Source organism: Carassius gibelio, chromosome A2 (assembly GCF_023724105.1).
Source record: "Carassius gibelio isolate Cgi1373 ecotype wild population from Czech Republic chromosome A2, carGib1.2-hapl.c, whole genome shotgun sequence".
Classification (NCBI taxonomy): Eukaryota; Metazoa; Chordata; class Actinopteri; order Cypriniformes; family Cyprinidae; genus Carassius; species Carassius gibelio.
In genome coordinates this window covers 12915605-12931946 of record NC_068372.1, presented here as the reverse complement: position 1 = coordinate 12931946, position 16342 = coordinate 12915605, and the positions used below count along the sequence as shown (strand labels likewise).

Below are 16342 nucleotides of genomic sequence, written 5' to 3'. Positions count from 1 at the left end.
AACTGATATCAGAGCTTAAAAAAATGGCTAGGGCTCGATGCATTATTATAAACTTTTAAAAATCCAAGCATTACATGATTTTTTTTTTTTTTTTTTAGTATACAAATGTTCTTTGCATCTTAGCCTGCATGTGTTACAGTCTAAATGCTCCAATTTGTTTATTTCCTCCAGGTTAAGGTAGTATGCAAACTTAAAATAACTTAAGACTTTCTGGATATTAGCGTGTTTAAAAGCATATAGAAGAGTGCTGATTATGCATAAAGCCAAAACAATACAATTTATTATAAAAAGCATTTATTAACATAAGTTACAAAAAAAAACAACTAAATTTCAAATAAACTGACAAAATATTTACAGTCAAGTGTGAGTTAGATCTGTGAAAACTATACAGTGTGCAAACAACTGGGAGACTCAAATAACCAGGAAAATGCCAAGGTCAAGCATATTTAACCACAGACATGCTGTCAGGTTTCAGAGCCATGTCAGCAAAGCAAACTTCAGTGGATGAATTCTCTTCATGCATAGTGCTCCCCAGCCTCCAACATCCATAAATACGAAGAAAGGGGACCCACCGCCAGATCCAACGTGCCATTTCATCTCCCATGCAATCATAAAAAATGTAAATTTGTCAAAAATAATTTAACAACAAATGTCTCTGATGCTCCTGTTTGGCCTCTTTAGACCTCCTTCACTTTCCCGTTGTGAGCAAATCCATTAGTGTAATGCACAGTGCCATTTTCCACTACTACTGGCTCAATCACAGTGGTAATGCCATTCTGTTTGGGTTTGTCCTCAGTGGAAACAGGTAGTCGCTTTCCCTTTACATAGGCCTGGATCCAGAAGTTGGAGAAGAGGATGAAGAAAAAGGTTCCGTAAAACAAGATGAGATGAATGAAGATAGGAACTTGGTATTCACACTTTTCCATCAAGTAATACTGAGATATATGAACAGTCACCAGCACAAACTGAATCTGGAAAATAAAACCGAAAAGAAATGTTATTATTTTTAGATTGTCATTGTCAGAGAAAAAAGAATAGACTAAATAAAACAAAATGACAATTGCGCTGAATTGGAAGACAAAGTATAAATTATAATTTCACAATCTCAATTTATATGTGCCATTTTGATTAAGCACTGATGCAGTTTACATTATAACAATATTCCACCCAAAAATGAAAATTTAGTCACTCTCAGGCCATCCAAGATGTAGTCGAGTTGGTTTCTTCATTGGAACGGATTTAGAGAAATTGAGCATTCGCGTGTTTGTAAGAAACAAATCCATAATTAAGGCATTTTAACTTAAACAATTCTGGCTATAATCCAAAATAACGATTCCTCAAGTTTTTGGATAATTTTTGCTTTAAATGGTGCTTGATCTGTGCAGATTTCTCTCCTGAATCAGACAAAATTACTTATCCACTGGAGAAAGCAATATTATGGATGGAGGACTTGTATTTTAGGCTGAAGCAAGAGTATGAAGTAAAAAAAAAATCTGGATGAATTTATTAAACGTAGCTTTTCACAAAATGTTAAGTGATGGACAGGACTGTTGAGGATTATTGTGATGTTTTTATCTGCTGTTAGAAGTCACATTCTGACGGCACCCATTCACTGAAGAGGTTTCATTGGTGAGCAAGTGAGGTAATGCTCAGCCTCTACAATCTGTTCTGATGAAGAAACATCTCTTCTACATCTTGAATGGCCTGAGTGAGCTTTTTCTTTTTTTGAGCAAATTTTCATGTTTGTGGGAAGTAATCCTTTAATCAAACTAAAGGAGGTAACACTAACCAGTTGGATAGCAGTCATGTACTTTTTCCACCACAGATATTTCTGGAAGCGTGGTCCTGCAGCAGCCAGACCGTAGTATGTGTACATGATGACATGGACACACGCGTTCACCATAGCATGAAAGGAACCCATGCCACCCGCTGCCAATTTTAACATGAAAATAAGATGATAAATTGAGCAATTAAAACATTAGCAACACATGAACCTAAAAATAATTTATAGGAACATATGAATGTCACCTAATTTCACAGTCTCCTAAAATCTCAAGCTTTATGATACAATCTGGGTCTTGAAGCAAAACCATTTAATAACTACTCAAAACAGTGACTGCAGCATTGATGGACTCACCAGGAGTAAGAGTGATGCCCCACCACCAGGTCCAGGGCAAGATGGAATGATGAATGACATGCAGGAATGTCACCTGACTGTGCTTCTTTCTCAGCACAAAAAACACCTGGATCACAGACATGGTTCTTGTTAACTCAGATCTTGTAGTTACACTTTGTTTATTGTGCCTATGCGCTTTAAAGGGGTCATATGATGCTTTTTTAAAAGATCATTATTTTGTGTAACAGAATATATTGACATGCTTTAATATAAAAAAAAAAAAACACATTTTCAAATACTGTTCATTATTGTAGGTCTGTTATGCCCCGGTCTCTCTCAAAGGCGCCATTTTCTACAAAGTCCCTCCTCTTCTCACAAGCGCAGTCTGCTCTGATTGGCCAGCTGAACCAGTGCATTGTGATTGGCTGAACACCGCAAGCACTCATTGGAAATGTAACGCCCCTTCCCATAATCGTGAGCTTCATCTTTCAAAATAAATGTAAAGACCGTTAATAATGTCTTTAATTTTACCATCAGTTCAAGCCTGAAAGGGGAACAGAGTCACGTGACAGACACAGTGATGAAGCTCCTATGTGTTTGCAGTACACAAGCCACAGACGGTTAAGAATTACCCCCTCTCCTAGGTTCACGAAACAGTCGTCCATAAAATGCGTTGCTGTTCTGATCTTAAAGATTTCTAAAGGTATCTACTTTCGGAAGGCCAAATAAAATGTTTTTGCTTTCGCTTAAATACACGCAGCATCTCCCTGACATGGCTGCTTCAATATATATATATATATATATATATATCTCCACATAGTTACGTAAACATGTGGGGGCGTGTTTGAATGAGCCATTTAAGGAGAGGTGTGGATGAATCTTAATTTTGATTAAGAATATCTCTTTGGATTTGAGACTTTAGTCTTTGCAACTTTACAGATATTTTTTATGCACCAAGAGCTTCTAACACTCCAAAGAGAAAGGAAAATTTGAAAAATCGCATCATATGACCCCTTTAAAAATGCACATTATCCTATTTCTATTTTAGCACTGCATCACACAAATTTAAAGCACGATAATCATGCATGAAGACCAATTATCCTTACCGTATCTAGAAGTTCAACATATTTGGAAAAATAGAACAACCAGGCTGCCCGGACCATCTGAAGATACAAGGAGAAACACAATTAGTCACAATATACACTAGTGTTCAAAAGGGTCAGTAAGATTTTTTACAAATATTTTTGAAATATGTCTCTAATGCTCTCCAAGACAGAGTTTAATTGATCAAAAATACCATAAAGCCAAGACTTATTTAAAATGAATTTAAAAACATCTAGAAATAGAAAATGATTTTACATAAAAAACAGTGAATATGTGAGTGACTTATAGACGAGTAAAAGTACTTTAAAATCAATCCTAAATGTAACTGGAAGCCAAGGACCTGAGGACTGGTGTGATATGCTCAGGTTTTCTGGTTCTAGTCAGAATCCTAGCAGCAGCGTTCTGGATGAGCTGCAGCTGTCTAATGGTCTTTTTGGGAAGGCCAGTGAGAAACCCATTACAAAAGTCCACCCTGCTGGTGATAAAGGCATGAACAAGTTTCTCCAAGTCTAGGCTGGAAACAAAACATCTAATTCTTGCAATGTTTTTTAGATGATGGTATTCTGATTTAGTTACTGCTTTGACATGACTACTGAAACTAAGGTCTGTCTCCAGAATCACACCAAGATTCCTGACTTGATTTTTAGTTGTTTGACCTCTAGAGTCAAGGTATGCATTCACTTCGAAAACTTCATCTTTGTTTCCAAATGAAATAACAGTTTTTCCTTGTTTAACTGAAGAAAGTTCTGGCACATCCAACTATCACTTTCATCAATGCATTGGCAGAGGGAGTCAATAGAATCTGGGTATCATTAGCATAGCTGTTGATATGAATGATATCCAGTAATGCTATGAAATATCCATACCATTTATAATAGTGGTTTTTATTTATTTAAAATTAAATTTTCAGCAGCTATTACTCCAGTCTTCAGTGTCAGATGATCCTTCAGAAATCATTCTAGAGCTAAGTTCACACTGCAGGATTTTTAACAACCTCGTCGACAGGTAGGGCAGTGATCAGGGGGAAAAAATCGGCAGGTGATCAGTGCTCCGCGATCTTTGTGTGTGAACTACTCAACAACGCACCAAAGAGGCTCACTGACAAACATCTTGCATGCTAATTATCTGGACATCAGCTGACTCGACATCACGTGTTGTCAGGTGTCGTGACGAGCTACAGCAGATGAGAGAGCAAGGCATGGGTTAAGGTCACTGGAAGAAAAACAGCAGCAGCACATGGCTTTAAGAAAAGTTTGGACAAGAAATGGAGCGAAAGTTATCACGCTAACAGCTTGCAGCACTAATTTCTTCCCAGCGTACGTTCAAATAAACAACTTCTCATCACTTGTTATTTTATGTCATTCTGTTCAATGTCTCACATGTGTTTTCGTGGCAAAATGTATTTTGGGGACCGTGTAGTCAGCTCATGTAGTGTGTGATGCCTTGTTGCAGATCATTTATGTACATAATGTCATGTAGTGTGAACACCACAAAGAGTTCAAGCACACAGCAAAGCAATCTGCCGACGTTTAAAGTCATGTAGTGGGAACTTTGCATAAAATTCTGATTTGGTGCTCAATAAATATTTCTTATTATAAGCAATGGTGAAACCAGCTTTGCTACTTTTCTGAGTATTTGCTACTTATTTTCTAGTATTTTGCTACAAATATTTGCAGAGATTCACATGAAGATAAAATAAACTTACTCTGAGAGCTTGAGGACTGCTGGAGGTGTCACAGAGATCACATCTCCAAGTGTATGTTGTTGCCCAGCCAGACATCAGGAACTGCGAGAGGCAGATCAAAAAATATCACTAAAGTACATCAATATGGCAACATGGTGCCATCATTTATTCAGATATGTCTCTCAAACCTTTGACTTTCTTCTGTGGAACACAAAAGACATTTCAAATGCCTCTGATTAGTCAATGTTCACACTGATCATCTTCATATATTGAGAGTTAAAGGTTACCCATAGGCTGTCCAGCTTTACATATAGGTGCTGGTCATATAATTAGAATATCATCAAAAAGTTGATTTATTTTACTAATTCCATTAAAAAAGTGAAACTTGTATATTATAATGATTCATTACACACAGACTCATATATTTCAAATGTATATTTCTTTTGATTTTTATGATTATAACTGACAACTAAGGAAAATTTGACCAATACAAAAAAAAGGTTTTTAGAAATCTTGGCCAACTAAAAAGTATGAAAATGAAAAAACTGAGCATCTACAGCAACCTTTTGCCATAATTACTGCAGCAATGCAGCGTGGCATGGAGTCGATCAGTCTGTGGCACTGCTCTGGTGTTATGAGAGCCCAGGTTGCTCTGATAGTGGCCTTCATCTCTTCTGCATTGTTGGGTCTGGCATATCGCATCTTTCCCTTCACAATAACCCGTAGATTTTCTACGGGGTTAAGGTCAGGCGAATTTGCTGGCCAATTAAGAACAGGGATACCATGGTCCTTAAACCAGGTACTGGAAGCTTTGACACTGTTTGCAGGTGCCAAGTCCTGTTGGAAAATGAAATCTGCATCTCCATAAAGTTGGTCAGCAGAAAACTTCCTGGTATATGGCTGTGTTGACCTTGGACCTCAGAAAACACAATGGACCAACACCAGCAGATGACATGGCACCGCAAACCATCACTGACTGTGGAAACTTTACACTGGACCTCAAACAATATGGATTGTGTGCCTCTCCTCTCTTCCTCCAGACTCTGGGACCCTGATATCCAAAGGAAATGCAAAATTTACTTGCATCAGAGAACATAACTTTGGACCACTCAGCAGCAGTCCAGTTCTTTTTTAAGCGAGTCGCTTCTGACGCTGTCTGTTGTTCAAAAGTGCATTGACACAAGAAATGCGACAGCGGAAACCCATGTCTTGCATACGTCTGTGCATAGTGGTTCTTGAAGCACTGACTCCAGCTGCAGTTCACTCTTTGTGAATCTCCCCCACATTTTTTAATGAGTTTTGTTTCACAATCCTCTCCAGGGTGCGGTTATCCCTATTGCTTGTTCACTTTTTTTCTATCCCATCGTGTCCTTCCGTTCGCCTCTCTATTAATTTGCTTAGACACAGAGCTCTGTGAACAGTCAGCCTCTTTTGCAGCCATGACCTTTTGGGTCTTGCCCTCCTTGTGCAAGGTGTCAATGGTCGTCTTTTTGACAACCGTCAAGTCAGCAGTCTTCCCCATGATTGTGTAGCCTACAGAACTAGACTGAGAGACCATTTAAAGGCTCTGCAGGTGTTGAGTTAATTATCTGATTAGAGTGTGGCACCAGGTGTCTTCAATATTGAACCTTTTCACAATATTGTAATTTTCTGAGATACTGAATTTGGGATTTTCATTAGTTGTCAGTTATAATCATCAAAATTAAAAGAAATATACATTTGAAATCTATCAGTGTGTATATATCTGTGTGTAATGAATGAATATAATATACAAGTTACACTTTTTTGATGATATTCTAATTATATATGACCAGCACCTGTAAAGCACCATAAAAGTATTATAAAAAAAATAAAAAAAGGCATTTACGACTCAAGCCATGATCATTCACATTCATTATATGGAAGAGAGCAGTGTGAAGATTCTGCAAAATATCTCCTTCTGTGATCTACAGAAGAATTACTATAAGGGTTATGTAATGAATGAGGGTGAGTCAATTTTCACTTTTGAATCAACTTCATCTTTAAACCTCTAGTGTTTTTCCTCAAAAACATCAGTTATGGTAAAGTTATAAGGTGCAATACTTTAAATTACCCATTCAAATAAATGAAAGAGTATCCTACCTCATAAACAATGTAGGCGTTGAAGGCCACCATTGAGAAATTATAGACAATCATAGCTGTGTTGAGGCGGAAAGGATTCCGATTGGCCATGCATCGTGGTCCTACATATAAAACGAAGATCACATATCCCAGCAAGATGACGGTCATCTGAATAGGACTCTGCATCAGCGGATAATCCCGCACTCTGGCATCTGTGCAAATTACACAGCAACTCATTAACCACATGAAGCAAGCCTGTATTAAAACGGAGTTTGCATTACCAATCACCAAACTCTAGGGCTGTACAAAATAAATGAGCGAAGTTATGACAAATCTTAAAGCTTTAATAGTGTTTTATGTGCATAATCATTTAAAAGCACCAGAGATATTGGTGGTTTTTGTTAATCTAAAAAAGCATGATGCAATAAACTCTTACCAGTTCTTTGCAGAAGGTAGTCGTAGAACCTCAAGATGTTTGAAAGCACCTCTTGGAACATCTTGTCTTTGTTTCTTCAGACAACCAATAAACTGGAGGACATGAATAAATGTGTTAAAACAAGCCGAGCAGACAATAACACTCCACCTAGAAAAGTGGCTAGTCGTCAGAGGAAAATAAAGTCATTATCAGGAGGACAGTCAGAGTCAACAATGACAGCCCAGCAAAAGCAAACAGGAAACAGCTGGCCAAGCAAACCTGAGTGGTACATGATGTTACCAAAGCTGAACTACTTCTACTACACTCTCCGAAATAAAGAGGTATAAAATCTGTCACTGATCTGTCAGTTGGAACCCTTTTGATCTAAATAAGATGCCAAATTCTATCTTTTGAAAGGATGCTGACCCAGGGACAGTTTGGCACATGATGATCATTTTTAATCATAAATTATAATCTAACTCTTGATATGGATGCATAAGAGAGAAAGGTCCTGTAACTGGTCCAAACTCATTTTAAATGGTCATGCAGTGATATTTGACAGTGCAAAAATGTTGGAAGACTATATGAAACCAGATAGTGTGCTGGTTGGTAAAAGCCAAAACATTCACCACCACCACCTTTCTTGCTCTGTATGTCAATGTTGAGAGAAGACTGAATGAACAGACTGCTTCTATATACGCTAAAAAAACAAGGTTGCATAAGGTGGTTGATTTCAGTGATAAGTTCTCAAAAGAACCATTGTGTGAAGAACATTGTAAACATCTAAATGACCTTTTTCTCTATAAAGAAACTTCTTTGCAATGGAACGGTTCAATGAATGTTAAAGACATATCATGGAACTGCATGTGCCTTTTAGTTTTATGAGTGTATACTGCTCAAAACACACATGGGATCCAACGGGGCAAACAGAACAGGACTATAAAGTCTTAATGTCATTCTTGACAGCTGTTCGGCAGGAAAACTATAGACTACGCACACTAAACAGACCCTTCACTGCTTATTTGCCTATATATACACACATCTAATGCATCACCACCACCTGTGTCATCAGAAGATAACAGATCCACCATAAAGGCACAATAAGAGGGAGACACACAATAGCAATCTTCCAAAATATTAGACAACTGTTACTGTTCTCTGAGAGGTCATGCTCATAGAATTATTTACATTTGCTTAGAAGAGTTCTAAAAATCTTCAATATGGTATGAGCTCTGAATACATATGAAATGATGTCTGAAAAAAGACAAACAAAACACTCTAAACTCATTCACGTGGTAAAGATGAAGATCAATGTCATCTGTACAACCTGGTCTCCAATGAATGACTAATAGTGCAACAGTGCAAAGCCAGTCAAACTGGTGAGGTGGAGAAACAGAATCAGATTAACTCACTAGACGGGAACTGCTAATGACAACATCATAAAAATAAATCACAGTAAATCCTAAACAGAAAAAAAAAAATCATAATCAGAAGGAACACAAAAAATGAAATAATAATCTGAACAGACCTAGTCTCATCATATTTGCCAGTCAGTCACCTACATAAGGAGAAAACAGACAAACTACTCCAAACAAATAATACACAAGGACACAGAGAGGGAATCCCATTCATTACACAGCAGCTTATTAAAATACAAAAGTATATTTTGAGCTTACCTGTTGTCTTTCTGTTGATATGGTCACCCAACAGCCAAAAGAAAATAAAAAATAAAAATAATAGTGCCCCACGGGGGCAAATAAATGGTTGGGAAACCCAGGGAAACAGAGGAAATGGTCTCTAAACTTTGGTTCTTCACAGTGTCACAGTTCCTCTCTTTCAGCAGCTCTCAATCACAGCAGTTTTCTCCAGTAAACTGAGTGATAGAATAGAGGGAATGTATTCCAGTGGGAGTTTTGCCAAGGCAGTGACAGGCCACGCTCACTGCCCAATATAAACCTGAGCAGCAGCTCATTATAAAGAGACAACACCCGCCTGGTTTCAGGACTGCAACCCTCATTCATCGAACAGGAAACGCCCTCTAAACTCAATAACTGCCTCTTGAGAGAGAGGCTGGTCGGTGATTGGCTCGGATACTGGTTAGGTTTTTATTATGAATTGAAAGTAGGCGAGAATGAAGCTCTGACTGTTCAACAATGAAAAGTCTTTTGTTTCCCTTAGGTTACAAATATGGGCCTATCCAGTGAGAGTAAGAGCAACACACAAAGATTGAAAATAATGAAAAAATAGGGGATATAATAATAAATAAGTAAGTAAATAAATAAGAACAAATAATTATCCTAGGTTCATCATTAGTTGAATATAAAGCTAATAAATAAAATAAATCGTTGTGTAGCGTAGATATTAAGCAAATTAGGGCTGTTTCAGCATTATTTATAGTTAGGGTTTAAAAGGGTTTGAAAATTTCCAGAAAATTCTGGAAACTTTCCAAAAATCCCTGGAATATGCCAGAAAATCCTGGAAAGTTTCCAAAATTTCTGGAATATTTCGTAAATTTACTGGACATTTTCCACATTTCTGCAACCTTAATTATAGTATTTAATTATATTTTGAGTTAGCATTTATTTTTATACATTTAATTTTCTCCTAAATTTTTGTTACAATTTTTGTAATTTTATGCTTTTTTTAATTATTAGTTTTATATTTCTGAATCTTTCGGTTGCCGAGTCATAGCGTTTTTATTGAGTATTTTTATTTATTTCTATTTAAAAAAAAAAAACATTTCTATTATTAAACAACAACACTAAAGGTGTAGTCACCCTTTTAGAAGAAAAAATATCTCTAGAATATATTAAATTGGTACACTATCATGTGTCAAGGTAGGACACTTATGGATAATCTGGGCCTCCGTTCCACCTTAGATATGCTGTATAACAATGAAATGTTTTATATCATAACTGCAACGATGACAGCCATATCAAACATGTCTGTATGTTTAAGTCATTGAGCCCTCCGACTTTGATTTACCATGTTCTACACCGGGACACTAGCAGTCAGTTTCACTGGATTCCCGCAGCACTGGTCTGACCCGTTCCTCAGACGTTGAAGAGAGGGTGTGGGGATCCGTCAAACTGACTCACTCTTGTAGCAGTCTGGGAGGAGGTGAAGAATGACAAAAATCCTGACATGAGTGGGGAATCTCTGCGCTCGAGCCATTTTGTCAGAACTGACACACTTAGTGCCTTGATACAACACACTAAAAAGTTACATTTAATCAAATCACATTTCACGTCTACAAAAGTTCACAGCTTAACCTGGTTAATCCCATCATTTATCATTTATGACTAAAATACCTGTTCTACAGCACAAGCTCTCTATTGGTTAGCAGGTAATTTCCAATATGACGAATTCCACCAAGATGTCCTGATATGGCAATGATGAGTTTTGGGAACTTCCTGGGGTTGGGGACTTTTCAGATCAAAGGATGAGAAAAGACCGTACAGATAAAGATCAAATGACATACTTTAACACCTCTCTGGGCATGTACAGTGACCTTTCCCAAACTAGTAATAATAATAATAATAGTAATAATAATAATAATAAGAGCATCAGCAGATAGCGGCCAGTTTGGTTCAGTTATTAAAAACCACAGCATCTGAAAAGGTGTCATTTTTGACAGGGGCAACATCCCATGTTCTAACCATATTTATATAATCCAACATCTATAACTATATCATTAAGATTTATGCAACTTTACTTTAATACTACCGTTTAAAAGCTTGGGGTCGGAAAGATTTTGAAATGTTTTTGATTCCCTTATATCAACAAGCCTGCATTTATTAGATAAAAAAAAGTTACAATTTAAAATAACCTTTTATTTTAACATTTTAAAATGTAATTTACTCATTTGATGGCAAACATTATTTTCGGCATCATTACTCCAAGTCTCCAATGTCACGTGATCTGGTGATATGGTGCTTGAACTTTTTTTTTTTTTTTTTTTTTCAGGATATTCTGAAGAACAACAATTATTTGAAATAAAAATAACTTTTGTAACATTATAAATGTGTTAACTCACTTCTGATCAATTGAATGCATCCTTGCTGAATAAAACTAGTAATTACTTAAAATACGTGTTTAAGTTACAGGCCTGCCCAGATGTGATTTTTTTGTTGTTGTTGATTAGTCACACTCCCTCGTGTTACATTCCTTACTGTTAACATCACTCTATTCTTCGACCTCACACCTGAGGATCATATGTAAACCTTCACTGCACTTCAACTCAACACCTGACTGACCGAGATAAATGTGACTATGACGTTTTGCTATTATCTGGTGACCTCTGAACTTAACAACCCTTTCCCATACCTTCCTTCAATTCCCAGTACTGTTTATTTCAGCTGCAATAACCCAGCCTCTTTGGACCATATCACATCAGAAGACCATTCACACCAAATGTTCACATAATTATGTAGTAGATGTGTTGCTAAATTACTACCACCAAATAAAAACTCAAAATAGGTCCATTTTTAATTTGTAATTTTTAGCCAATCATGTGTGTTAGAAGAACAGTCCTCAACACGCCTAATACAAAGGACAAGAACAAATCAAACTAAGGGGCTGTTTACATGACAATGGTTTTAGCCAGAAAAGGGGAAACCTTTTATGCACTTTGCCTGTTCGTTTACGCGACAATGGTGTTTTGGGGACTGAAATCACATATTTTTGAAAACGCCACCATTGTCATTTTCATGGAAACACCCAAAACATGAATCTTTGAAAACGGTGACTTCATGCACATGCATAGTACACATGTAGACATGTGCAGTACGTGTCGATTTTAAAAGCAGGTGCGAACAAACACAAACAACAATGGTGGCATATATGGTAATATTGTTGCCATTCAAGAGTTTCCTAATGCTTCTTCAGCAAAGTGTGGATTTACTTCACCAATATTACAAGCAACAGTGGAGACGCATGCATCATATACAACATAAAAATCATCATTTCTCTACAGGTATTGTTTACTAACAAGGTGGCAGCGCCAACTACTGGCCCGGCATACGAAATACAGCGTTTCTGGCAGTTTTTGCAGATATGCGTTAACGCGATTTGTTTTGAAAACATTGTGTACACGTGAAACTTAAAAACGCAAGGGAAAAACTGTTCCATGTTTAACTACATCACTGCCGTGTAAACAAAAAGCTGAACAGCTAGTGACCTGGGAGAGTCTGAGAGCACAATTGGTCATGCATGATTCAATTTAAACAATCAGCTGTTTCTCATTTCTCTCATTACTCCATTCAATAAACCTTTGCTTCTCGTCCCTGCTCTTGTGACCAAAAAATGAATTAAAGTAATTTAGAATTTTGCTTAAATGGATGCATTTTTGGGACTCAAAATGATGACTAGACCTGAATGGATACTACCCATAACTGTTCTGAATTGCTAGTAAGGCTTTCAGAAACAGTGCTGATCTGTGGAGGGTCTGCATTCATATGCTAATACAGACACATCAGCAGATTCTGAAAATAAATTATATTTTGAAGTCTATGATTTCATACATAGACTTTTGCAGTTCATGCAAATTTAAGGAGCTCAGTAAACACCTCTCAAATACTAATAATAAATAACAGGGCATCTTACAAACAGGTTAGATTCACCTTTAAATTAGTTAAAAACTGATAAATAGGATATTTTATAATATATATATATATTTTAAATCTTATTATTTTTATTTGTTTATTATTTCTTTTATACTCCAAATATACCATTTAAAAGTTTGGAAAGTAAGATGTTTCCTTTCTGTTTGTTTTTTAAAGCAGTCTCATGTTCATCAAGGCTGCATCTATTTGATTTTTAAAAAATGCAGTAAATACAGTACAGTTTTGAATTATAAACTGAGGTTATATTTTTTAATTCTGAATTATTACAATTTAAAATAACTGTTTTATATTTTAAATAGATTTTAAAATGTAATTCTTCTCTGATACATGATCCTTCAGAAACCATTCAAATATGCCTAAGAAATTAGTGTTGTCTAAAGAACCCTTATGAAATTCATAGATCCAACTGCACAGCCTCAATATTCCCACACTTCACTTAATCTAAAAACTTTTATCATTTTCTTGGCACTGATGTTTTTGGATAAGAATGACACAACACAGACTGAAGTGTCCGCGTCCATCAACGAAAGCACAACCAAAACAAAAAAATATCACCAATTGAAATTTCAGTAATACAACACCATGAATGAATAATGAATTTAGTCAGGAGAGCAAAAAGGATGTCTGACGACTACAGCCGCAGAGAGCAGACCGATCTCGAGCCACACCTAACTCATTTATACAACGTCATTCTGTGGATCCCAAAGAGATTATGTCACCTACTCCATCACGGAGGCTATTTAGGGAGGCCTGGTATGCGATTCGTACACAGGGAACATCTTTCTGCTTCTAAGTACAACTAATTAAAGCATTATTATGATTTCTCATCATTATCAAACTAAAAGGTAGTTCTGTCACTAGAACCAACAGATATATTTTCCAGTCCAGATGTTGTCAATTCAAATCACTTAATATTAGAGAAGGCTAAGAGTTTGGACAGTGGTAGCTAAGTGAAATATTTTCACTTAGCCACCACCATCCAAACTTTTAGCAATGTGTTGTTTAATAGTTCAAGCCATTGTAAACACATGTGCTGACAAACACCTATAATGAAAGCTGGTAGACTATCTTTAAGTGGTCAAGCCTGTTTGTGGAACATGGGTCGCTGCTTAGACCAGCTAGAAACCAGTCGCCATGTTTCAGAACACGGACACCAACCTACGCTGGATTTTCCAGAAGGGACAACATTTAATCATAGTGAATTTCAACAAAAAATTTCTTTATACGTTTTTCTCCACTGCAAAAGACTGTACTAACATTTTGTGAGTCTCCTAGAGACTGAAGCAACTGAACACTTAATGATTTATAAATGCAGGTCTTCAATTTTACACCTGTCAGCTCTTTAGTGACTTAAAAACAAATTCAAATCCATTAGCAATGCCACAATATCCAAAGTTATACAACACACTACAAAAGACAACATAATTAATAGAGCACCAAGTCACATGGTAATGTCAAGAAGCCTTTTACACTTTTAGTTTTTTGTTGTTGTTGTAAAAATACTATTCTGAACTTAGAGAGAGATAACATGAACATGGAAAAAATTTTAACTAAAGTTTTTAATTAACAGACAAAGAAAAAAAAATGTGTAAAGTGCAACGTGGGTTACAGATATGTACATTAACCACAGTTAGCCATCTTCCACGGCAAAACCCATTCAACCCATTAAATAATGTACTGCTTTGCTGATACAGTGCTGTAAACCACAAATATTATCGTATAGTATAAATCACTAATATGTTTAGAAAAGATAATCTAAATTCCCACCTGATCAATCGTGCGTCATGACGCAGGAAACGCTCGGGACGTCCGGAAGGTCTGGATTTTTGTGTATCTATTGTTTTTTGAGACGTTTCTTTTAATTTCTTATGTCACTTAGTTTGCATCAGGACATCTATATAGAGAGATTTCTGCTGAGAGCCACACAACATGATTTCTACGCTTTTAAGTAGCGTTATTGAAAGCAACGTACGTCTCATACGACCAGGGACACACCGGCGCTAGCTATGCAGAGCGGGCGTCAGGCGATTGACTGGGGCCTCAGGCTTTGAGGAGGGGCCTCCATAACCCTAGCATCCCCATATAGACTAGTCCACCAGTCAAGACGGGCAGCAAATTCTAGCCTCCATTGTTCATTGGACATAGTTGAATTGTCACTCATCTCCAATTAAACCAATTAATGTTACAGTTTCAGAGCGGGTCACGCCTCGTGAGTGTCTGCGTAACGGGCGCATCTATCAGGTGCTGCGAACTAAGCAGGTGTGTGAGTTGTCGTCATCTATTTTAGAGTGATTACAATGTATTCTAAATATAAACGTAGACACGTCATTTCTGGAAAGATCATTCGCTGCTTTATTACGAGTTTAAAAAAGCGCGAGCGCCGTTGACACGCCCAGACGCGACGCTTTGAACTTGCAGTACAATGAATGACATCACGTCGGGAGCTGACTATCAAAATGGCCAAACAATTAAGTTTGCGTTCAAAGTTAAAAACGAAAGCACAAAAGAAAATGTATTTAATGTTTCAAATAAAAGATCTCAGATGTGTGTATCTTCTAAATTCAGCTCTAACATAACACTAACACTGTTTCAACTAATTAGAAAATAACTTTTTTCCTGCTTAGAAGTCTTTCTCTTCCACTTGATTTGTGTGTGTGTGTGTGTGTATATATATATATATATATATATATATATATATATATATATATATATATATATATATATATATATATATATACATATACTTATGCACATATCTATGTTTCTAATATAGATAATAAATTAGCATACTAAAATTATTTTTATGTAGGATCATGTGAAACAGAATTCTGGAGTAATGGCTGTTGAATTTATTTATTTATTTATTTTTTATTTATTATTATTTTTATTAAATACATCCAGGCTTGATGAGCATAAGAGACTATTAAAAAACATTAAAAATAGTAATGTGACTAAACGTTTGTACTGTATAAGTACAAATATGCAAAATGTAAATTATATAAACAAGAAAGTTAGGAATCATATTTGGTTGAAGTGCTTTTTATTGGGGGTGGGAGGCCTCCAACATGAATTTTGCCGTTGGCCTCCTAATGTCTAGAACCGGCCCTGCAGATGACTGATGAACTTACTGGGATCCGTGTGCTGCCTGTTAACTCCAGCATGGTGTAGAAATTGACCGCCAGTAGGCGGCGTTGTCCTACACTACATGAGGTCATGCTGCTTTGTATCAGAGCTCTATGAGGTAATAAACAAACAAACAAACATATATAGAGGAAAAATGTACATATAAACATAACTTA

The 16342-nt window shown here is 36.5% G+C and overlaps 1 protein-coding gene across 4 annotated transcripts; it reads right to left on the bottom strand.

The window, feature by feature from the left end:
- Positions 1-277: 277 nt before the first annotated feature.
- LOC128026748 (elongation of very long chain fatty acids protein 1-like) lies at positions 278-15154 on the bottom strand. 4 transcript variants are annotated; one of them, XM_052614024.1, is made up of 9 exons: positions 14811-15137; positions 10405-10529; positions 7441-7532; positions 7026-7216; positions 4926-5006; positions 3223-3279; positions 2138-2243; positions 1790-1929; positions 278-971 (listed from the first exon to the last, which is right to left on the bottom strand). In XM_052614024.1, exons 3-9 carry the CDS (start codon positions 7499-7501, stop codon positions 678-680), a joined length of 930 nt encoding a protein of 309 aa, XP_052469984.1. In that variant the 5' UTR covers positions 7502-7532; positions 10405-10529; positions 14811-15137; the 3' UTR covers positions 278-677. The 4 variants fall into 4 exon arrangements, with proteins under 4 accessions (XP_052469984.1, XP_052469996.1, XP_052469977.1 ...); XM_052614036.1 differs by lacking the exon at positions 10405-10529 and having other exon boundaries at positions 15016-15154; XM_052614017.1 differs by lacking the exon at positions 10405-10529 and having other exon boundaries at positions 14811-15135.
- Positions 15155-16342: the final 1188 nt, after the last annotated feature.

What these genes read in the sequence shown, in the direction of transcription:
- LOC128026748 (XM_052614036.1), bottom strand. Translation starts at nt 7,501, where the DNA reads ATGTTCCAAGAGGTGCTTTCAAACATCTTGAGGTTCTACGACTACCTT. An exon ending in ACGCCTACATTGTTTATGAG is followed by an intron (nt 5,007 to 7,025) that starts GTAGGATACTCT and finishes TGCCTCTCGCAG; the next exon opens with TTCCTGATGTCTGGCTGGGC. An exon ending in GGGCATCACTCTTACTCCTG is followed by an intron (nt 1,930 to 2,137) that starts GTGAGTCCATCA and finishes TAAAATTGGCAG; the next exon opens with CGGGTGGCATGGGTTCCTTT.